Source organism: Melanerpes formicivorus, unplaced genomic scaffold (assembly GCF_026170545.1).
Source record: "Melanerpes formicivorus ecotype bairdi unplaced genomic scaffold, bMelFor1.0.p_v2 SCAF_6, whole genome shotgun sequence".
NCBI classification, from domain to species: Eukaryota; Metazoa; Chordata; class Aves; order Piciformes; family Picidae; genus Melanerpes; species Melanerpes formicivorus.
The window spans coordinates 1364944-1389462 of NW_027142358.1; the positions used below are offsets into that span (position 1 = coordinate 1364944).

The 24519-nt window shown below is 40.1% G+C and overlaps 1 protein-coding gene across 2 annotated transcripts in view; it reads right to left on the reverse strand.

The window, feature by feature from the left end:
- Positions 1 to 24519, reverse strand: part of ATRNL1 (attractin like 1) — a 618199-nt gene that overhangs the window by 343817 nt on the left and 249863 nt on the right. For both annotated transcript variants that reach the window (XM_068139299.1, XM_068139300.1), the window contains exon 24: positions 24183 to 24340. In XM_068139299.1, coding sequence (XP_067995400.1) covers positions 24183 to 24340 — 158 coding nt within the window. The remainder of the gene's footprint in view (positions 1 to 24182; positions 24341 to 24519) is intronic.

Below are 24519 nucleotides of genomic sequence, written 5' to 3' on the forward strand. Positions count from 1 at the left end.
GTCTCAGACGCTGCTTGACTGAATGACATTGAATAGATTGAATCTTTTCCTTTACTCATATGATGAATGAAATAAAGGTCAGTCTCTTCTCATAAGAGATAGATGGTCACCTTCATGAAAAAGACATGAGAAATACTTCCAGTATGTCTCCTGGAACAGGGTAATTCAGCATACACAGAAGTATGGGGAGGACCTAAGGAATGTTTTGGCTCATGGTAAATAACCTTTTAACTAGCAGCTCCTCAATCACAGCTGGAGGTGTTGTACATTATTATTTACCACAATTTAATGTAATCTGGCAGCCTTGAGAACCTTTTCTCCTTGGTTTAGACAAAAGTGTGTCCTCAACTAACAAAATACACAGACCTGAAGTAAACCTGTATGGAGCACTTATCTGATTTTGCCATGATGACCAAAAGCTGAGCTTCAGTATTACTTAACAAAGGAGAAAAAGCTCTGGGGAACTAAAACAGCTTATAAAAATAAATGGCAAACTCACATCTTGCATGAGTAATCCAAGTCTAATAGCTAATGGAGTCATATGTTGAAATCCTAGTAGCAACTTTTATTAACTTTTGGGCTATGATTTATTTTATTTCACTGGCAGAAAGGTAAAGAAAAACGTTATGCTTATCTGATTAATAAGTATTTGCTGAGCATCTTCTCAGATTCCTGGAACCTTTACTAAGGTTTAACTAAGCTTGTATATCCTGATGGACACAGTTATCTTTGGTCAGAGGTTAATCAAATATTATCTCTTGCAGCAGTGGGATATTTGGCACTTAACCCCCCAAAATGTCTGAGGCCTTAAAAATCCAAAAGGGCAGTACAACTGGTTAAAAGAAATAAAAAATGGACATGCTTCCAGGAAATACACAGTACACAACATCTGCTAAAGGTCACCCAAGTGCTTTACAGAGTTCCAAATGCATTTTTTTAGTGCATTTTCTCAATGAATGATGACAAATGTCAAACATCAAATGTAAAACCATGACAAATACTCCCACAAACTCCCTAACTACAGCACAGCAACGAGCTTTTTTTCCTATATTAGTGAAAACTGTAGTTGGTCTTGGATAGAACAAGGCAAGAGGACACAGTCTCAGGCTGCACCAGGGGAGGTTTAGGCTGGATGTTAAGAAGAAGTTCTATACAGAGAGAGTGATTGCCCATTGGAATGGGCTGCCCGGGGAGGTGGTGGAGTCACCATCATTGGAAGTGTTCAGGAGGAGACTCGATGGGGTGCTTGGTGCCATGGTTTAGTCGATTAGGTGGGTTGGATTGGTTGATGGGTTGGACACGATGATCTTGAAGGTCTCTTCCAACCTGGTCTATTCTATTCTATTCTATTCTATTCTATTCTATTCTATTCTATTCTATTCTATTCTATTCTATTCTATTCTTTTAACATTTGCTGAAAGCATGTTTGTTTCATGTAAAGACAACGTGTCCAGCAGACTGAAAGGTGATTCTGCCACTCTACACTGCTCTGGTGAGACCTCACCTGGATATGGTGTCCAGCTCTGGGGTCATCAGCACTAATAGGACATGGACATGATGGAGGAATCCAGATGATCTAAGGGCTGGAGCACCTCTCCTATGAAGACAGGCTGAGAGAGTTGGGATTGTTCAGCCTGGAAAAGAGAAAGCTCCAGGGAAACCTTATAGCAGACTTCCAGTGACTGAATGGGGTCTACAAGAAATCTGGGGAGTGACAAGGGTATGTAGCAACAGGACAAGTGGCAATGGTTTTACAACAAAGAAGGGTAGCTTTAGATTGGACATTAGGAAAAAGTTCCTTACTACAAGGATTTCCAGAGAGATGGTGGAGAACGCATCCGTGGAGAGATTCCTGATCAGGCTTCATGGGGCTCTGAGCAACCTGATCTAGTTACAGAGGGCCCTGATCACTGCAGGGGGGTTGAACTAGGTGACCTTTAAAGGTCCCTACCAACACAATGCATCCTATGATTCTATGAAATTTATAAATATGAAGTGTCTGCAACAAGTTCTCTCAAGTAGATATTACATATATTTTTAATCTTCTTCTTCCCTCCCTGCCTTTGATGTGTTTCAAGTATAAAAGACTGTCACTTAAGAATGACAGACCCATCCTTACACTTGATTAGTGTGTGGATCCACCCTTATTTCCTGGCGGGGCAAAGCCTTTGCTTTACTCTGTTCCTCCATAGTAATTGTAAAGAACACATTCATAACAGGATATTAAAAAAAAATCTAAGATAAATAATGGCTGATATTTCTAAAGCCATCGATGACACCCAGATGCCCCAACCTCCCCCTAAAAAATGAGCACCCAAGCACGTAGATGACTTAAAAAATGCTACTTAGACATTACCTGTGACTTAAAAAAAAATGAGAAGTGGGTAATTCATGAAAAAGGAGGCAGGACATCAGCATTCTGTGATAATTATCAGTAAAAATACTGATTTGGATTTTTTATTAAATAAATAAATAGAATTCCAGCCATATTTTCTTAATTGCATAATAACTTCAGGAACTTGTGCTAAATTGCTTAATGAAGTGCCGTTAAAATTGCATCTGCGGCTCAGCTGCCTTTTCCAAAACCAGTATTAATGTTCACCTGATGAGGTCAAGAAAAACATTCTCCTTATCAGTGTTTTCAGGCCACAGAAATCACTTTGCTGTTGAAAATACAAACCACCCAGTTATATTCTACCAGTAGTGGCATACTGAACATGAAATTGATTAAACCAGAAACAGAAATGACAGTAAACACTCACTAACTTCTAATGTATTTTACAGAATCACTGTGGTAGTTTAGAGGCTATGTGCCTTTAAGAACCACAAAGTTATAGACCTCCAGAAGGTCCAAAGTGTCCAGAAGGTGGACTGGAACTTGTATTTCATTTCCATAAGTCCTGCATCCCTACAAAACTGGCTGCAGAATCAGTTTTCTCCCCTTTTCCCTCCCTCTCTCCTCCCAGGAAGGATGCACAGGCCGTTATGTCCTGCAGGAAAGTGAGACCTGGTGTCAGCCTTGGCAATGCTGCCAATTAGGCCTGAAACTGCCAAGCTGAATTTTTGCTACATCACATTGGTTTGGGCAGATACAGAGGCTTGGTAGCAGGGGCATGAAGGCTTGGGTTTGTTAGCCTTGGTTAGAGGGAGGTTTTGAAAGCTTTGGCTTAATGAGCTTGTGTGTTAAGCCCAGACTATGGATTTTGGTGAATTTTGTATGCTTTGTACCGTTGTATATAGTTATGAATAGCCTTTCCATTTAAACTTTCCAACTCTCCAGTCCTGTGTCTGGAGAGTTTTAATTTTGCCCGTTTTGGAAGAGGCAAAATAGCAATCTGTCTCACTCCAAACCAAGACAATCACAGAATCACAGACTGGTCTGGGTTGCAAGGGACCTCCAAGGGTCATCTAGTCCAACCCCTAGAACTAAGACTGCAATGGTCTCATTAGTCAAAACAAATTCAGTGATGTTTTTGAGCAATTCTGAATACTATTTCTTTATACTTTCTTTCTATTCCTGAAACAAAAGAAAAAACACAAACAAACAAACAAAACCCCACCAACACCACCTTTCAGAACAGAGGGCTGGAGCAATTTATCAATTCCCTGTGCAGCAGGGCAAAATAGTCAGTTCAATTAAAAATTATGTACTAAACCAATTGTATTATTATTCCCTGTGGAGCAAAGGGCTGTTAAGTGTCAAACCAGCAGAGAAAGAAGTCAATTGGTAAAAGACTAATGGAATTTGTCTTAAAAAACTTATAGTCCCTAGTTTAATCCTCCTCCTCTGAAGCCTATTAACTGCTTTCTAGGAATAATCCCTGTGAAGTTCTGTGAAATACTTGTTTTAAAATTGTGGGTTATTTGCTCTTCTTAACAACTTCACAGGTATTGTAAAACACTCTTCAACCCCACTGCTGTTTTCCCCCTACAGTTCTTAGGAGTGACCAGCAGGGCACCTGCCTGTTATGTCATGAGAAGGATGATTTCACTCCTTCATTGAGACAGCACCGATGGAGTCACTTCACTGCTGTTGTTACAAATTGTTCACACTAAAAAAAACTCAAACCATGGATATTGGGAAAAGAAAGTTAAATGACAGAAAACAGAAACACAGCAACTACAGCAGGTGGGACTTACCTGCTTCCCCAAACAAGAATCAGTAATTTCTAGAGAGATGGTTATATCATTTCTCTTTTAAAACCTCTTTAGACATTTCAGAAACTGCCTGGTCCACCTTTCCTTTCAGCATGCTTAAACTAAATATATCTTACTGATATTTAGGCCCATTTCTTCTTCCCTCTTCCTCTATCTCCCTTCCTCACCATCAGTCAGACACCTTTAGCTGCTTGACTGCAGTATCAACCTTCAAATCTCCCCTTCAGGAGATTAACAAGTGAAATCATTTCAGCATTTCCTCAAGTCATTTTTTCTAGACCTCTGTGCAATTTTTTACTCTCCTCTGAACTCTCAAGTTGAAACCAGAAAAAGCTGAGAAGAGCAAAAGGACTGCTTTACAAGTTTCACTTAAAATACCTCAAGGTAACTAATCCTGGTTTATGTCTTTGTATTCATTTATTCTTCATATTCTGAGTCACTGTTGGTATGCTATTAACTCAACAAGTGTCAGCTTTGCAATAGAATTTCAAAAGCATAATATTACTTGGTAGAATAATTTAAATAACAACTGGCTTTTGCCACACTGTAAGTTTTAAAAGCCATTAAAAACCTTGTCAGTATTACATATCAGTAATAAAAAGCTAATTTATTTCCCCCTACAAACTCTAGAAATGCTATTGCAATGATGTACCATTTACTATTAAATTCCTTCTGATAGAAAACACAATTAACCTTAGGACACCTGGTCTGATATTGTTAGTAAATTGTTACTACTCCATTGAATTTCATTTGAAAATACCAAGTTAAAATGCTTCCTTTCTCTGCAATTTTGCTTGATTTCACCATACTGCCTGAGGTGAAACAAAGGTAAGGTGTAAATAACATGAAAATTATTTTTTAGAAACATGAGCAAGAATTTTAGCAGTAGGGTATTTCTGCCCAGGGAGGTGGTGGAAGCCCCATCCCTGGCAGATTTAAGGCCAGGCTGGATGGGGCTCTGGGTAACCTGATCTAGTGTGAGGTGTCCCTGCCCATAGCAGGGTGGTTGGAACTGGATGATCCTTGAGGTCCCTTCCAACCCTAATAATTCTATGATTCATAAAAATAAAACTTTGAGGCAACTCACCCATAGTGAGTGCAACCCCAGTAACACAGAACTCACGCACACACTGAGCATGTACGCAAACCTGGACAGAAATTGATGGTTCGGTACCATAGGATCATGTGATTTATCACAGTGAATGATAAACTATGTGAAAGCATCCCACAGGTGAAACTTCATTTAAGGATATGATTGAGCATTTCTATATTCAGGAGTATAAATTCACATTGGTGCCAGTATGATGAGGAGTCTATGCACGGCAATTACATACATGGATTTTCACTGATTGCTGCAAAAGGTTACAGAATACAGAATTAACCAGGTTGGAAAAGACCTTCAAGATCATCAAGTCCACTCTATCACCCAACAGCATCTAATCAACTAAACCATGGCACTAAGTGCCTCATCCAATCGCTTAAACACTTCCAGTGATGGTGATTCCATCACCTTCCAGGGCAGCACATTCCAATGGACAATCATTCTGGGAAGAATTTCTTCTTAACATCCAGGCTAAACCTCCCTTGATCCAGCTTGAGACTGTGTCCTCTTATTCTGGTGCTGGTTGCCTGGGAGAAGAGACCAACCCCCACTCAGTTACAACCTCCCTTCAGGTACTTGTAGACAGCAATAACGTCTCCCCTGAGCCTCCTCTTCATTCTATCATACTAGAATATATTTTCACTTGTCTCCTCAAACAAGTTTAGTTTATTATTTCGTGAGGTTTTTTGTTTGATGGTTTGGTTGGTTAGTTTTGGGTTGGTTTGTTTGTAGTTCTTGTTTGCTTGTTGGCTTTTTGTAGTTTACTTAAAATCAGAAGTCCTAGGGTTTCTTTTATATCTGGCTGCTATTGTGGGTGCAGAATAAGCACCACTAGAGCAACTTCCTCAACCTACACCAGCCAAGCATAAAGAAAAACATAAATGGAATGTGAAGCCTCTTAATGGAGTAATCAAAATTGTAGCAATAACAATTGTACTGTGCAATTTAATCTTCTAACGGCAAAACAATGTCTTGACAGGCTAATAACTGTACCCTGCACTGTCACTCTATTCACAGATGAATTCAGACTCAAGGTGAAGAACCATTATGATGACCAGGAGGAGAACAAAAACTGAGTCTTAGCAAAGGCAAAAAATAGAGCATGCTTAGCTGTGTAAGTTAAAGGCTGGCAGGTGGGATGATTGCCTAGCATAAACACACAGAATGAGGTAAAAACCAGGAAGAATGAAGAGCTACTGCTCTTACAGAAAATGACTCCAGCATAACAAGTATGTAAAAACTGAATGATTACATTTGTAGAGATAGAGGAACTTTGGGAAAATCTTTAAGTTCAGAAAATGACAAAACGCCATTTGTTGTTTTTGTGTTCTTTTAATGGATGAATAAGTTTATGAAAACATTTGTTTGCAACATAAGGCAACATCATGTCACTGATGGAAAAGGTTCCTGCCAGCCCTAAGCCTATATTACTATGATGTCAGAGGTTGACTTTAATATTCCCTGTGTATTTGTGAGATTTGGAGTCCAGCACATCAAAATCACAGAATCACAGAATCACCAAGGTTCAAAGAGACCTCATAGATCATCAAGTCCAACCTGTCACCACAGACCTCATGACTAAACCATGGCACCAAGTGCCACGTCCAATCCCCTCTTGAACACCTCCAGGGATGGTGACTCCACCATCTCCCTGGGCAGCACATCCCCATGGGCAATACACTCTCTCGGTGAAGAACTTTCTCCTCACCTCAAGCCTAAACTTCCCCTGGCGCAGCTTGAGGCTGTGTCCTCTTGTTCTGATGCTGGTTGCCTGGGAGAAGAGACCAACTCCCTCCTGGCTACAACCTCCCTTCAGGTAGTTGTAGAGAGCAATAAAGTCTCCCCTGAGCTTCCTCTTCTCCAGGCTAAACAATCCCAGCTCCCTCAGCCTCTCCTCACAGGGCTGTGCTCAAGGCCTCTCCCCAGCCTTGTTGCCCTTCTCTGGACATGTTCAAGTGTCTCAATGTCCTTCTTAAACCGAGGGGCCCAGAACTGGACACAGTACTCAAAATGTAGCTCTTTGCTTTGTGTAAGCAACCATATACATCAGCAGTTAGCAAAAAATAAGTAAAAAAATAATTTTAATGAAATTATTAAAAATTCTTGGGTAGAACAATACTTAGTATGCATAAAAACCAAGGACTGGAAATTTACTCCATGCTTCCTTTCCAAACTTACCTTAAACACATAATGTGAGACAGTGATCAGCTCAAAATAAACATGGAAGATGAACACATTGTTTAAATATGTCCACTTCATAAGAAGAGCCAAAATAAAAGCAATTAAGAGAAAGGATTGTCAAAAGAATGGGGTGATTGTATCTATGGGCAAGATCTTTTCAAGTAGCCCTTTGCTTATATGAACTCTAAATAAAATTCAAAGGAAGTGGACATAAAGACATAATCATCAGTCTTCACAATGAAACAAAGTCAAGGTCCAAGCACAACAGGTAAGTGTAGCTTTCTCAGCTCCTCGGGATGCCTCTTCTAGTTAGAATTGGGCAGTGAATTAATTACTTTGCAAGTAATAAAGCTGCAATTGATTTTTACCAACACCAGCTTTACCACAGACGAATGAAGCTTCAACAAGGATTTTCGAAACAAAGGAAATTCTGTGGTTGATGCCCGTAGAGTATGAATTATGTGATATTAGGAAAGGGGAAATGAACAAAAGCAAACAAAAAAAATGCCACCAACTAACCAGTGGAATTGTTTTACCAAAAAATAACAAAGCATTATCAGCTTTCAGTAGTTCACACAGGTGTGATGCAAATTAAATGGCTTTCCACCATTTCTAGTGCCAAAAGAGAAAGCAACAGCTAAAGAAAAAAAAATCCACTCTTGCTGATGCACACAGGATGTAACCATGAGAGTACCAATGCACCTGTCACTCTGAACAGAACACCCATCTTTTGTTACATCCTCACTGAAGAGCTGATGTGAGTACCTGGGGGTACTGGTTCATAGTAGGCTAAACATGAGCCAGCAGTGTGCCCAGGCAGCCAAGAAGGCCAATGGCATCCTGGCCTGGATCAGGAACAGTGTGGCCAGCAGGAGGAGGAAAGTCATTCTGCCCCTGTACTCAGCACTGGTTAGGCCACACCTTGAGTCCTGTGTCCAGTTCTAGGCTCCTCAGTTTAGGAAAGATGTTGACTTGATGGAACATGTCCAGAGACGGGCAACAAAGCTGGGGAGGGGTTTGGAGCACAGCCCTGTGAGGAGAGGCTAAGTGAGCTGGGGTTGCTTAGCCTGGAGAAGAGAAGGCTCTGGGAAGACTTCATTGCTCTCTACAACTACCTGAAGGGAGCTTGTAGCCAGGTGGGGGTTGGTCTCTTCTCCCAGACAACCAGCACCAGAACAAGAGGACACAGTCTCAAGCTGCATCACGGGAGGTTTAGGCTGGATGTTAGGAAGAAGTTCTTCACAGAAAGAGAGATTGGCCATTGGAATGTGCTACCCAGGGAGGTGGTAGAGTCACTGTTTAAAAGGAGACTGGATGAGTCACTTGGTACCATGGTTTAGTTGATCAGCTGATGTTGGGTGATAGGTTGGACTTGATGATCTCAAAAGTCTCTTCCAACCTGGCTTATTCTATTCTATTCTATTCTATTCTATTCTATTCTATTCTATTACAATGACTGCCACCATGTGCCTTCCCTTTGGCATGGATGTAGTGATACAGTTACAACAATCTCACCTTAATGAGTCTTGCAAGAACACATCCCCAGTGAGGAAGGACAGCCTGAAAGTTCCTTTTAAACCCTTTGAGTATTCATGTTAGGAATACTTTCTCCACTGACATCTCACCACCAACCTTGCAAAGTGTAACAGTAGCAATAAAAACTTGTAAGGCTGCCAACCTTATATCCCAGTTTAAATGCTTCTTTACACTAGTGGTAGTTTTAGGCTATGCCTTTAAAATTTTTTTCACAGATCATGAGCAGAAAAGTAGAAAAATGTGAATAAATCACTACTGGGAGTAAAAAAAGGAAAACAGAATTCTAAACTATTTCATTGGAGATATCTCCACCATAAGACTAGTTGTACCAAAACAATTTGGGGCTTCTCATCTCTTCTCACTTTGTTGCTCTGGAGAGAATACTACTCTGCTTCTGCTTGACCTTGGCTGCACTGTTTGGTTAAGTCTAACAGCAGCTTTTCTCTGCTCCTTTCTCCCTTTTGGATGGGGGTTGGAGGGGCAGAGTGACAGCTTCCTTGGTCTCTTGACCAGGCAGGTTCTCACGTTTGTTATTTGTAAATACCTGTAAATATTGTAAATCCTGTATATTTGGTACCTATTCATTGCATTCCATTGTAGATTGCAGTTTTGCCTGTAAATCCAGCTTTCATTTGCTTGCAGCTGAGCTGGTCTGGCAAAGTTAATGTTGGGGGGGGGGGAAATTCAACCCACCACAATGCTACTCCCTTTTTATCCTTGCTTCTACTTCATCCTTACAGTCTCTGATGGGTATACAGAAGCACTCTTCAAATTTTCAGTACAGGAATGCATATTTAAAAAAATCATATGCCAGAAGAGGAGGAGTGGGGGGAAACAACTCAGGTTTTAATGAAGACAATGATTATGCTATAGAGAAAAGGTATTAGTTGAAAAGAAAGATTAAACTGAAGAGTCACTTCATATGCTATGCTCTGTACAATGGATGTGGATTGCAACTACAAGCAGTAAATAGTCCCTCCACAGTTAAGTGTTACCAGTTTCCCAGGTGTTGTTTTGAGAGAAACATCTGATCATATCGCTTTCTAAAATTATATATTAATTCACCTCTGAAGGCATAACGAGCAATTTATGGTCCTGCAAGAAGCCAAGAAGCCACTCACTGGGACTGCAACTCCAAAAGGGGAAAAATTAGAATCTGGCAGGTTAAAATATGAAAATACATTTTATCCCAGAAAATATTGTTCACACATGTTGTTTTGATGATGATTAGAATTAGTGTCTACAAAAGCTGCATCTCATTCTCACTAAGCAGACTATCCAGAGGCCAGTTGAGTAGCAATCATTTTTTTTCTCAAGAAGGCAGGTATAAATATTGAGCTCAAAAGGTCTAGCAGCTGGATAAACACCAAAATAAACTATCTTGTATTTACATTATACTACTTACTATTTTAAATAATGACCTCAAGATTTATAACCATTTGCATTATTTTTCAGTCCTTGGGGTTGAATGGGCTCCCAAGGAGAATGCACTGAATTGCACTGAATTCCTGGGACTGATTTTAATATCTTCTGTAAATTCACTCAGCTCACATTTTACTACATAGTAGTAAGCCATTAACTTTGAATGTCTTAAGGAGATGGTAAAGCAGGAATCCTATTTCCTTATCCAACCACAGAAAGAATAGAATAGAATAGAATAGAATAGAATAGAATAGAATAGAATAGAATAGAATAGAATAGAATAGAATAGAATAGAATAGAATAGAATAGAATAGAATAGAATAGAATAGAATAGAATAGAATAGAATAGAATAGACCAGACCAGACCAGACCAGACCAGGTTGGAAGAGACCTTCAGGATCAATGCAGCCAACACCATCTAATCAACAAAACCATGGCACCAAGCACCCCATCGAGTTTCCTCCTAGACACCTCCAGTGATGGTGACTCCACCACCTCCCCCAGCAGCCCATTCCAATGGACAATCTCTCTTTCTATGAAGAACTTGTTCCTACCATCCAGTCTAAACCTCCCCGGGCACAGCTTGAGACTGTGTCCTCTTGTTCTAGTGCTGGTTGCCTGGGAGAAGAGACCAGCCCTTATCTGTCTACAACCTCCCTTCAGGTAGTTGTAGAGAGCAATAGTGTCTTTTCAGATGTAGACAGAAAGGGGAATTTGATAGAATGGACAAACTACAAGATGAGACACAATGAAACACAAATTGACTGGACAAGGATTTGAGCAGTCAGATCTAACTTTGAAGTTGGCCCTGCTCTGAGCAGGGGGTTGGACTCAGAGGTTTTTATAAGATATACTATTCTGTGTTTCCCAGACTTCTGCATCCACAGCAAGTGAATTTTGTGCTATATCAGTTTGATGTAGAAACTCACTATGAAACACTTCCATTAGAGATAATTAATACAAAAACTTTATTATCAGTGAAAATTAGTCATTTCTCTGAAAGTCTCATTTGTACACAGCAGAGAACTTCTCAGACGCTGCCACTGGGAATAAAACAAAGATAAAATTACCTTAGATGAAAACAATTCAATGCCTGCACAAAGATGGTATTACGAGACAAAGAAGTAATGATGATTCTATATACATACAAACAGCTTTTATTTCACTCATCTGAGAATATCTGACAGCTTGAATGGTTTTTCACTACCTGGACTGCTAGTTAATATGGCAATTTTAACAAGACTGCAATCTGTAACAATGTCAGTCTGGCATATTTTTCTTGTCACAGTGAAGGATAATAATAAAAGGGAAAGACTAGAAAGTAAAATGAGGACATCATGAAACAAGAAGAAAAAAAGAAGGAAAGAAAGGCAGAAGATTCACCTTCCCCCATTTTGTGTAAGGTATGTTCTCTAGAAATAACAACTAAAGATTAGAACTACGAATATAGTTCAAGTAAGATAAAAAATAATAAGGTAGGAATAGAAAAATGAAATTTTCAAAGCATATTGGCCTAAAAATTCATTTTAAATCATAGAATTGTTAGGGTTGGAAGGGACCTGAAGGATCATCTAGTTCCAACTCCCCTGCCTGGCCACATCCAGCCTGGCCTTAAAATCCTCCAGGGATGGGGCTTCCACCACCTCCCTGAGCAAACCATTCCAGTCTCACCACGCTCATGGTGAAGAACTTCTTCCTAACATCCAATCTGAGTCTACCCATTTCTAGGTTTTTTCCATTCCCCTTAGTCCTATCATTACCTGACACCCTCAAAAGTCCCTCCCCAGGTTTCTTGTAGGCCCATCAACTTTAAAAAGAAATGTGTTCAAGCATTCTATAACCATCAGCTCTCAGATGTTTTCAGAGATAACTACTCTCCAATGCATGCCTACATGCATGCAATACAACACAAATAACACAGCTTCCACACCTTCTGGATATCTACACATGCAACGAGACTGCATCAAACCTCCTGGGAAAAGCAGCACTTTGAGATACAAAAATATCTTGGGAATATTCTGGGTTAGGAACTGGCTGGAGGGCCAAGGCCAGAGAGTGGTGGTGATGGTGCCACATCTAGCTGGCAGCCAGTCACCAGTGGCGTCCCCCAGGGATCAGTGCTGGGCCCCATCCTCTTTAACATCTTCATTGATGATCTGGATGAGGGGGTCGAGTCAGTCATCAGCAAGTTTGCAGATGACACCAAGTTAGGAGCAGATGTTGGTCAGTTAGAGGGTAGAAAGGCTCTGCAGAGGGACCTTGACTGACTGGACAGATGGGCAGAGTCCAATGGGATGGCATTTAACAAGTCCAAGTGCCAAGTGCTGCACTTTGGCCATGGCAACCCCATGCAGAGCTACAGGCTGAGGTCACAGTGGCTGGAGAGCTGCCAAACAGAGAGGGACCTGGGGGTGCTGATTGACAGCTGCCTGAACATGAGCCAGCAGTGTGCCCAGGTGGCCAAGAAGGCCAATGGCATCCTGGCCTGCATTAGGAATAGTGTGGCCAACAGGAGCAGGGAAGTCATTCTGCCCCTGGACTCTGCATTGGTTAGGCCGCACCTTGAGTCCTGTGTCCAGTTCTGGGCCCCTCAGTTTAAGAAGGACATCAAGACACTTGAACGTGTCCAGAGAAGGGCAACAAGGCTGGTGAGAGGCCTTGAGCACAGCCCTATGAGGAGAGGCTGAGGGAGCTGGGGTTGTTCAGCCTGGAGAAGAGGAGGCTCAGGGGAGACCTTGTTGCTGTCTACAACTACCTGAAGGGAGGTTGTAGACTGGTGGGGGTTGGTCTCTTCTCCCAGGCAACCAGCACCAGAACAAGGGGACACAGTCTCAAGCTGCGCCAGGGGAAGTTTAGGCTCAAGGGGCAGAGAAAGTTCTTCACTTAGAGAGTCATTTGTCATTGGAATGTGCTGCCCAGGGAGGTGGTGGAGTCACCATTCCTGGAGGTGTTCAAGAGGAGATTGGATGTGGCACTTGGTGCCATGGTCTAGTCATGAGGTCTGTGGTGACAGGTTGGACTTGATGATCCTTGAAGTCTCTTCCAACCTTAGTGATACTGTGATACCGTAACAATACAAATCCAACGTGGCACCTATTAAGCTTTAACTAATGTGAAATGTGATTGCAAACAGAGTCACGTTTGTACATATCTGTTTCTAATGCAAGGCACAGCAAGATTCTCAGATCTTTGTTGTTCAGTGTTATTTGAAGCTTTTGTCAATAACTGGCAAGAAAACAATATCACTATTAATATATTTTTATTTGGCATGCTGAGGGAAGAAAGTGAAAATAATAGGTCACTTTTACCAAGCCATTTTTCAGAAGGATAAAGGGCAGGTAAAAGTAATAAAAAGTGCCTTTGATAGCATAAATGTGGAATCAAAGACTGAGGATCATTCTCAAGGATGCTATTCTGGACTCAGTGGTGCTGAAAAATATTTTGGTTTATGGTACATAATCATTAGATTCCCAACGCTATGATGAAAGGGTTATGGTAACCCCAGATGTACAGAGGAAAATACACAATGTAGGGAGAAAAAAGTGTGCACTGGAATCACAAGAACAAAAAGTAGTAAAGGTGGTGCCAAGGTTCCTCTGCTTCCTTTAGTGGCACAGCATAGCCCATGGGGGAGCTATTGAATAGCAGCACCCCTTTTTCTGCCCCCTCAAGCACATCATTAACTCTGTATCTGAAACAGATGCAATCATGCTTGGAAAAGCATGTCCATTTCTAGCATCCATAATTCCCAAAGGATACTGAAATACTGGAGGGTTCAGAGAAAAGCCACAAGAATGACAGTAAGACTGGAGAACAGCTGAAGAAAAGGTGCTGGGGTACATGGTAAATTGCTTTCAACAATCCATCCTCCACAGGAGGAAGTTGCTCTTTCTAGCTTAAAACTGTATTTCAACACTGGCCTGTGGAAAGCTACATGCAGCCTGAATGACACGTAATTAAACAAGGGCAATAATTAACATCCAGAACTGTTCAGTAGGAGTCTGGTGGGTATCCCATTTCTAGAAATACTTAAGTCATGACTGCAGCATTTAAAAGAAAAATTAAAATATATGGGCTAATTCAAACAGCAATTAACTTGTGAAAGCCTATGCTTTAGCTTATGTCTCATTCCAGATTACATGATTGCAGCAGCCCCTTCTGGATTTATCATCTATGAGACATAACACCAAGGTAGCAATGAAATCAAGGGCTTACATGAAAAAGTAATGACAAGTAACTAACGTACTTGAAGGCAGATTTTTAGAAAAGCAGATGGTCTGCAAGCTCTCCACCCTCTTGTTTAATAAACTTATCTGGCTATCTGCATCTGATAGGTGCTTGTACTGCCTCCCTGAAGGGGTGGGGGGGATGAAAATCACAGAATCACAGAATCAAGCAGGTTGGAAAAGACCTCAGAGACCATGAAGTCCAACCTATTACCTAATACCTAACACCTCCTGACAACTAAACCATGGTTTCAAGTGCCACATCCAATCTTTTTTTGATCACCTCCAGGGATGGACTCCACCATCACCCTGAAGTTTTCACCTCAAGAAGTTTTGGGGTGACAGTTTCTATTTCTTCACAATACATGCAATTAGCTTTCTGATAAAATACCTGATAATACCTAATGGGTAGATGAGGGAAGAGCAGTGGATGTCATCTACCTTGACTTCAGTAAGGTTTTTGATACTGTCTCCCATAATATCCTCATAGAAAAGGAGACTTTCAAAACCCACCTGGGTACATTCCTGTGTGGACCACCCTAAGTGATCCTGCTTTGGCACGGAGGTTGGACCCAGTGATGTCTGGAGGTCACTTCCAACAAGTGGCTCAGTTGGTAGTGCATCAGACCCTTAATGGGAAGGTCGTGAGTTTAAAGCCTGCAGTGGGCAGTAGTGTCCTCCCTACTCTAGTCATGAGGTCTGGGGTGACAGGTTGGACTCAATGATCTTTGAGGTCCCTTCCAACCTTAGGAATACTGAATACAGTGGGCAGTAGTGATACTCCCTATAGGCATTCATTAATCCACGAGGAATCAAGGATTTGCTGTGGTTTTGAAAATCCTGGAGTCTTACCAACTAATATTTTCATTTTGCTGTTTCACCACAGAAAATAATACCTTCTCCACAGGACCATTAAAAGATTAATCCCTTTACTTGCAAAAAGAAAGAGAAAAAGAATATTGCAACAGTAACACCTCAGAAGTGATCATGTTGGTGAAGTTGACAAGACTGTCATCACTACTTAGCAGCTGGGGGGCTCCTGAGAAGTCTCTTTCAGAAACACCTTTCATGGGAATTTTAATGTGGAATTTAGGCCACTGACATTTGGTTATTATGAAATGTTGAAAAACACAGACATGGTACAGTTAAGAACATGTGCAAATGTAAACAAAAATCCTGCATGTTGCCCACATTTATCTACAAAATCCTGGCTAGAGAGGGTAACTAATGTTTCTAGAATGGACAGTCATGATAAATAGGATGAAAATATCTACTCCCTACAACTATCTTCCTATTTCCATTCCGATTCCCTATGAGCCAGACATTTACTTTCAAATTATTCTGACTGTGTGCAAGTCACTGTGTGTGACCTTTAAAGGCTTTTACAGTTCAACAAGGCATGGATATTTTCTTCAGGGAGAATCTTAATCTTTGAAGAGGTTTTTTTCTTACTATTAAAAAGAAAAATTCCTTTCTACACCCTGCCGTATAGTCCCTCCCCAAATCCCAAGGCAAATAATTGATTTATTTCCCTATAGTTAATCAAAAGTCCTGAACAAATAAGACCTATCTTTGAGCAATATTTTCTGTTTCATTCTAAATGTTCTAACTGCAATTTACTTAATTAAGTAGATAAGGGAAATGGAAATTACAAAAAAAAATATCTCAGTATCTACTTGCTAAACATCACAGGGAGATAATTTTTATTAGCAAATACCATATCTATACATCTCTATCGTGTAATACAACCACTAGTAGGTGGTGCCTTGGTCTGTCTGAACAAGAAAACCTTACACAACTGGCACATCAGCTACAGGAGTTCTTATCTCAGACATTCAAATTATACACCAATTGAAACTATACATCATTGAGGACTAATTATCTCTTAATTAGGTGGTTTGATTCCCTTAAATGATCATCTGAACTATTAACAGTGCTTCTCCTTTCTGAGAAATATATCAACTAAGTTAAATATTTGCAGATATTCTGGTGGCTCACATTAAACCTTTTCTAAGGTGATTGTAAAAAGAAATGTACCATGGAGAGGAATAAATTTCACGCTTACATTTACTGGGGTGGTTCAGAAGTTGGCACACCAAGACTGGCAACCTTGTGCCAGTCTATTTTAAGACAAAAGTGAGCAGCTCTATCCTTATTTGTTAAAGGAAAAAGTATAATCTGACCCTCAGAAAACACCACCTCATTTTAGCAGTGCTTCAGGATTCATGGGAAGCATTTTGAAAACTGCTATATTGGACACACTAAGCCATACAATTGCCCTTGCTACTACAAGGAAATAAATTCTAGATATTATAGATCATATAAGCAACGAGGCTGGTGACAGGCCTCGAGCACAAGACCTATGAGGAGAGGCTGAGGGAGCTGGGGTTGCTTAGCCTGGAGAAGAGGAGGCTCAGCGGAGACCTTATTGCTGTCTACAGCTACCTGAAGGGAGGTGGTATCCAGGAGGGGGGTGGTCTCTTCTCCCAGGCAACCAGCACGAGAACAAGAGGACACAGTCTCAAGCTGCACCAGGGGAAGTTTAGACTTGAGGTAAGGAAAAAGTTCTTCACAGAGAGTTGTTTACCATTGGAATGTGCTGCCCAGGGAGGTGGTGGAGTCACCATCCCTGGAGGTGTTCAAAAAGGGATTGGATGTGGCACTTGGTGCCATGGTTTAGTTGTCCTGAGGTGTTGGGTGACAGGTTGGACTTGATGATCTCTGAGGTCTTTTCCAACCTTATTGATTCTATGATTCCATGATCAGTTTTCCAAGTCAAGAACCAGTAGGTTCATGGTATTACATCTGATTACCTCCAAAAGAAAAAAGGTAACCATAATTACTGTAAGAGGCCACATTTGGGTAGTAATTTTCAACTACTTCATGTACATGTAACACATATACCTGTAAAAACGCAACTATGGCACCGAATTTTTAATAATGGTATTCAATGTGTTGAAAAATAGAATGGAGTTTAGTTTTAGCACCTACTACCAAAAGAAATTAATCTTTATCTCCATGCTGCTGTCTAACAGATTTCCATTTTAAAATAACTTTTAATTCCTTTACATGGTGGAGTTGGTTGGGTTTGTTTTTTTTTTTTTTTTTTAATAACTCTAGAACACAAATTCCATTTACATTGAACTGAGAAACATTTAAAACATCTTTTCAGGTACCTTAATTAGATAGAGGAAACATTTCTACGCAAGATATAGAATCATAGAATCAACCATGTCGGAAGAGAACTCCAAGATCATCCAGTCCAACCTATCACCCAGCCCTATCCAATTAGTTAAACCATGGCACTAAGTGACTCATCCAGTCTTTTCTTGAAGATCTCCAAGGACAGCGACTCCACCACCTCCCTGGGCAGCACATTCCAATGGCAAATCACTCTCACTGTGAAGAACTTCTTCCTAACAGCCAGCCTGAACCTTCCCTGGCACAACTTGAGACTGTGTCCCCTCGATCTGTTGCTGGTTCCACTCTGCCATGGCCAGATAGGTAAATCAAATTGTAAATTTATCCTGCACAAGGACAAGGAGCAATGGATATAAGGACATGAGGAGGAATTTCTTTACTGTAAGGACCATGGAGCACTGAAACAACTCTCCTGAGACATTATGTAGTTTCCTTCTCTGGAGACTTTCAAGACCAGTCTGGATGTGTTTCACCACAACATGAAGAGGTTGTTGTGTCTCCTTAGAAGGCTTTCAAGATGCGTTCCTGTGTGACCTGCACTAGATTATATGGTTATGTGGTCCTGCTCTGCCAGGGAGGTTGGACTCGATGATCTCTGGAGGTCGCTTTCAAGCCCAACCATCCTGTGATGCACAGCCACTTCATCTGTTACCAAAATCTCTTTCTTTAGATCTACATTCTTCTACTTTAAAAGCTTCAGCTAATTCTCTTACTAACTAAATGCCTACAATCAACGCATAAAACCAAAGAAAATACTAAATACTGTTAAATTTCCTTCAAAATCTCTTGCAAAGCACTGTGTACTACCAAATCTGTTATTACCTGAATCCCTTTGTTCCGACATTCAGGTACAAACTTGCATTTGCTTTTCTGCAGTTTCATGATCCTACTCTGCTTTTTGACTGGTAGTTTCACATATCACTTCTTTCAGATTCTAAAATGGACATGCTCCCTAATGTGAACACATTAAGCCTGAGTTTTGCATCCAACTGTTAATTATGACTACATCAATCCTGACTCAATATCATCATAGAACCATAGAATTGTTAGGGTTGGAAGGGACCTCAAGGATCAGCCAGTTACACCCCCCCCCCCCCCCCGCCATGGCCAGGGACACCCCACACTACATCAAGTTGCCCAGAGCCACATCCAGCCTGGCCTTAAAAACCTCCAGGGATGAGGCTTCTACCACCTCCCTGGGCAACTTTTTCTAGTATCTCACCATCCTCATGGTGAAGAACTTCTTCCTAATATCCAATCTGAACATACTGAAAACTGTAGCTAAATACACATTTACATTCTAGGCTGTATTTCAATCATCTATAAATTAACCACCCATACTGCTAGATGTCTTCTACACTCATTTGTTCATCTTTGGATTTGGTTTGTTTGTTTGTTTGTTTTTTCTGTTCTTGAAGAAATTTATGCCCCTTGCAGAATTGTAACTAAATGGCACTTTGGTGGATTTCCCAGGTTTTGGACTTGGTACACTACTTTCAAACCTCTTTTTAAGAGTGATTTTCTATTTACTGTAAGAAAACATCAAAGTCATTTTGGAAGCTAATGTATCCCCATCATCATGAATACATGTTCAGTGTTTCAAGATCTACAGTGTCTTCACACATAGCTATATGCAGTTACTCAGCAGCTTCTAGGAAAACCATTAAGGCACTTAGAAACTGAACCATTCACCATAAATCACAGAGATTAGGTTTAAGAATGCAGTCACTGATGGGAGGAGGTTCTGTACAAGCACAGCTACATGTGGACAAGTGCACATTTTCCAATCAAAGATTCCAGAATCATGACCTTTGCAAATTTGGAAAGGTCTTTCATACTAGAATCTCTGATACTAAATTACTAAACTTAATTTAGTAATTAGGTTTGTGCTACTGTTGTAACTTCTAATTGCAGTGGCTGACGAGTTTTGCCTCTTGGAGCTTTTACAACATATAAGTTATTCATGAATGTTAAAAATTCAAAATGAACTCTAAAACAACAACAACAACAACAACAAAGCAGAAATAAATTATGCTACACAGTAAATTTTATTACAAGGGTAGATATGTTTCTTGATTTACATTACACTCCTCCTTCAGTTGCTATGGGCAGGCTATCAACAGGGGAAAGAAAATCAATTCTGAAACAGGAGCCAGTAAACTGAAAGAATACTGGTTTCCCCTTAAAAAAAAAACCAAATCAAATAAACAAAAATAAAACAAAGAAAACCCCATCACAATAAACAAATAAAAACAACAACAAAAAGGTGCAACCCCCTGAAAATTTATATATGAGGTAGTTTTGATTATTTGTTGTGCTATGTACAAATAGAATGTAAATCTTCACCATAATTCATTATTCTGTTCTGGCATGCAAACAAATGCAGGGTGCCAGAGACAGTTTTCCTCAGAACCAACAGAAGAATGCAACAATATGCTCTAAAGCTTGCAGTAGGCTTGCTTAAGAATAATGAAATACCTTCTTTCCAATGCATTTGAGCATCCTACTTGTACACTTAACACCATGTTTTACTTCACTGTACCAATAATTGTTCTATGCTGTGGAAATATGTTAGATTAAGTATTCTATAATCAAAAATAAAGAATAATTATTATTTTTTTCAATACAAACAAACATAATTTTGCCAGGCAGTATTTTGATACTGAGGTTAAACAGAATAGAGCACAGAATTAACCAGATTGGAAAAGACCTTTGAGATAATCGAGTCCAACCTATCACCCAACACCATCCAATCAACTAAACCATGGCATCAAGTGCCTCATCCTTAGCATTTAAACTGACCCTCCAAATTAAAACTCAGAAACTCATGAATCTTTCATTTACTTTTTTTTCAGGGAGGAAGAGGAATAACTAGCAGAACAGTTGTTGTTATCATCTCCAGATGCAGCTTTAAAACTGCTAGAAAATTTTGCTTCTCAGGCACAAGTTGAGATTAGAATTGTAAGTTTGACACTTATAAAGAGATATAGGTGTATAAAAGTAGCTCTGGAAGTAGGAATGCTATTGCTGTCCTTTGGGACAGAGCACATCAACCAGCCAGCCAGGACAGCATTTTAAGGGTATTTGCTTGTTTCATATGCACTTGCTACTTTTTAGAATATAGGGGGGAAAATTATGGAAGAAAAAAGAAGGGAAGACATCTCTTGCCAGCTTCAATCACAAAATTCCCTTGCCATAAAATTAGTTTCCTGAAACTGAAGAACACGTTGTTACTGCTTTTATTAATATTTGCATAGCTGTCAGAAGCCCAAGCTTTATGATTGCTTACTACTTCAGGGACCACTGACCATTATTTGAGGTGCTGGCTACAGTCTGAGTTACTGCTTTTCAATAAATGTTACAGCCTTCAAATCCCATTACCAGAGGAATCTGAATTAGATCTACTCTCAAAATAGAATAAAAATGAGCAGAAACAAGTTATGGGGCTTGGCCACATACTCTCTTCAGAAATCCAGCCTATATAAGACAACAGCATTTTTTCAGGGAGTCCCTGTTTAAACAGCTATATGAGACATGATGCACCTAAAGGGTTGGAATTGTCAAAGAGGCAGTCAAAAAAGGGACAGTATGTCTAGATGATAAATAAAGTCCATTTGAACCCTCTTATAACACAGATACTTTATACAGACTTCCTCTGTAAAGGTGTCTAAACTGCTGTAGCCTATGAAAGTCTGGAATAGCTCAGCTTAAGGGTCTAAATTCATCCTTACTTTCCAATTAACTCTGCTACAGAATATGAAGAAAAAACATGGTATAAAACACCTCCAATTATTCAACAGGAGAACACCAGACATTCATGTCCCAGCATACAACTACTACATTCTTCTGAGAAAAATGTTACACCCAGTAGCAGGTCTATTTGTGGAAACAGCTCTAAGCTGGAAATGTCCTATATCACCATCTTTCTAATGACCTCTTATGCAACTATGTCACATTTCTGCCTTTCCTTTGATGTCGAGGAAGAAGAGATATTACAGCTAAATAAAATGCTTTTAGTGTCATGAAGTTCAAACATGGTGTTTTCCCCAGAGGGTTGCAGAGCTCTCTTATTGACTGAGCACCCAGCAATGTGCCTGTATCCATTATGGACAAAAGGAAGGTGCTGACTAATGGGAACCTAGAGCATAATTTCATAAAGAGAGCAGGACTTTATCTGAAACTGAAAAATCCCCATGTAGTTTCAATGGCTGGCAAGCAATTCACTCCTATCCGGTGCTGAAGAACTTGTCTTCCAGGGTCATTAATCTCACCAGTCACAAAAATAAAATGGGTCACTGGGTAGAGAAGAGTTATCACAGCCCAGTTCATCTTTAGGAAATTGTTCTATATGCACAACCATCACATATCCTTTTTTTCAATGCCAGGCAATCATATTTCAAAAGAGGCTATTTTGTGTTAGAATCACCAGGGATTTATTAAGATTTAGGGAAAAAACCTCCAAGCTTGCTGAATAGGTAAGATGCATAATAAAAGTACTTGAGGAAGCAACTGTGAGCCATTGATCCTAATAAACAATCACCTGCTGGGATGCACAGTTTTTCCTTGTAGTCATGAAAATCTTGAAGATAACTGAATGCAAAAATAGAGATAATATAGGTGAATTTGACTGAAAATTAAACAGAGTTGTACTCAGCTCTGGTGAGGCCACACCTTGAGTATTGTGTCCAGTTTTGGGCACCTCAATGAAAGAGAGATGTGGAGCTACTGCAGTGAGTGCAGAGGAGGGCAACAAAGCTGATGAAGGGCCCGGAGAATAAATCTTATGAAGAATGACTGAAGGAGCTCGGGCTGTTCAGTTTGGAAAAGAGGAGGCTGAGCAGAGACCTCATTGCTCTCTACCTGAAAAGGATGTTTTAGAGAGGCTGGTGCTGGTCTCTTCTCACAGGTGATTGGTGCTAGAACAAGAGGGAATGGCCTCAAGCTGTGACTGGCTAGGTTTAGACTGGACATTAGGAATATTTTTTTTCAGGGAAAGAGTGGTCAGGCATTGGAATGTGCTGCCCAGGGAGGTGACTGAGCCACCAACCCTGAATGTGTTTAAAGATTGTTTGGATGTGGTGCTTGGGGATATGGTTTAGGGGTGAACCTTGTAGAGTAGGGTTGTTGGTTGGACTTGGTGATCCTGAGAGTCTTTTCCAAACAACCTGAATGACCCTGTGTGAAATGTCTTGTACAATGGAGACTGCTCTCCTTCTATAGAAAGTGAAATGATAAGAGCAGTAACTCCAGCTTCAACACCCAAACCTTCCTAATGAGAGACACATGTAATCTTGGGCTCAGTGCTACCATAAGAGGATTGTGGTGAAATGCATATCAATAACATAGCAGTATCAGTTACAAGTTCCTTCCTTAGGAACTCATTCCTTATATAATATATTTTGACAAGACACAATGAATAATATAAAAATGGGAGACTGGAATTCAGATTGTGTTTAAAAATTTCTGGATGTGCTGAATTACTGAGTTCTTAACAAGCTGTGTAAAACACGTGCCAAATTTCATGTTGCTCTCTTACTTATTCCTCTCAAGGAAGCCACAGTAATTTACTTAGCTCTAACAGAATTCAGAGAAGCATGGAATGGAATGGAATGGAATGGAATGGAATGGAATGGAATGGAATGGAATGGAATGGAATGGAATGGAATGGAATGGAATGGAATGGAATGGAATGGAATGGAATGGAATGGAACCGAACCAGGTTGGGAGAGACCTTCAAGATCATCGTGTCCAACCTATCATCCAACACCACCTAATCAACTAAACCATGCAACCAAGCACCCTATCAAGCCTCCTCTTGAACACCTCCAATGATGGTGACTCAGTAGTGAGTTAACATACCACTACGTTTTTAACCATCACGATCTGGCCAATGCAGCATGACTGCATTAGTGGAAATGACTATGGTGCAAATAGTTCAGTGTCCAAAGAGCATTTATGTACAGGCCAAGTTCCATGACATTCAAAACCCTGTACTAGAATACAGAGCACTAATGATCACAGAAAGGCAAAGGTGGCTAATTCAAGAAACTACTATACAAATCCCCATTCCATATCAGTAACTGAATCCATGCTGCTGCATGTTGCTTCTCCTGAAGATATTACAAATAAATATTTCTCTTCTATAATTCTAACTTCACATTTTAAAGTCAACAGTTTGAAGTCTCATTCACTACTGAAAGCAAAAGCATCATAATATAATTTGTATACACCAAAACCAGAGCATGCAGATAATTCTGTTTGTATACTTTCTGTGTGCATGCAAACATGAAATTCAATGCAAAGCTATGATGTCAATACCTTCAATACCTCTATAAGCACAAAACAGTCATACTAACCTGTATTTTAATTGGCCAGGAGAAATTGCTGACATAGACATAGAAAGTGATGTTTGGGTTGCTCCGAAAGTTAAATTTTTCACAGGAAAAGCTGTCTCTGTATTCCTTAATGTTAGCCTTAGAAACAACAGGAATCTCTTCTCCAGATATCGTGCCAGCTAAAAACAAAAACAAACAAGCCATGTATATATACATATACACACATATATATATATACACACACATATATACACAAATATTATACATCATTGACGGTGCAAAGGTGAAATTCCACACTCTTTAATTACTTTTGCTCTACTCATTCTACAATTTTAGTAATTCATTATACAGCTTATGT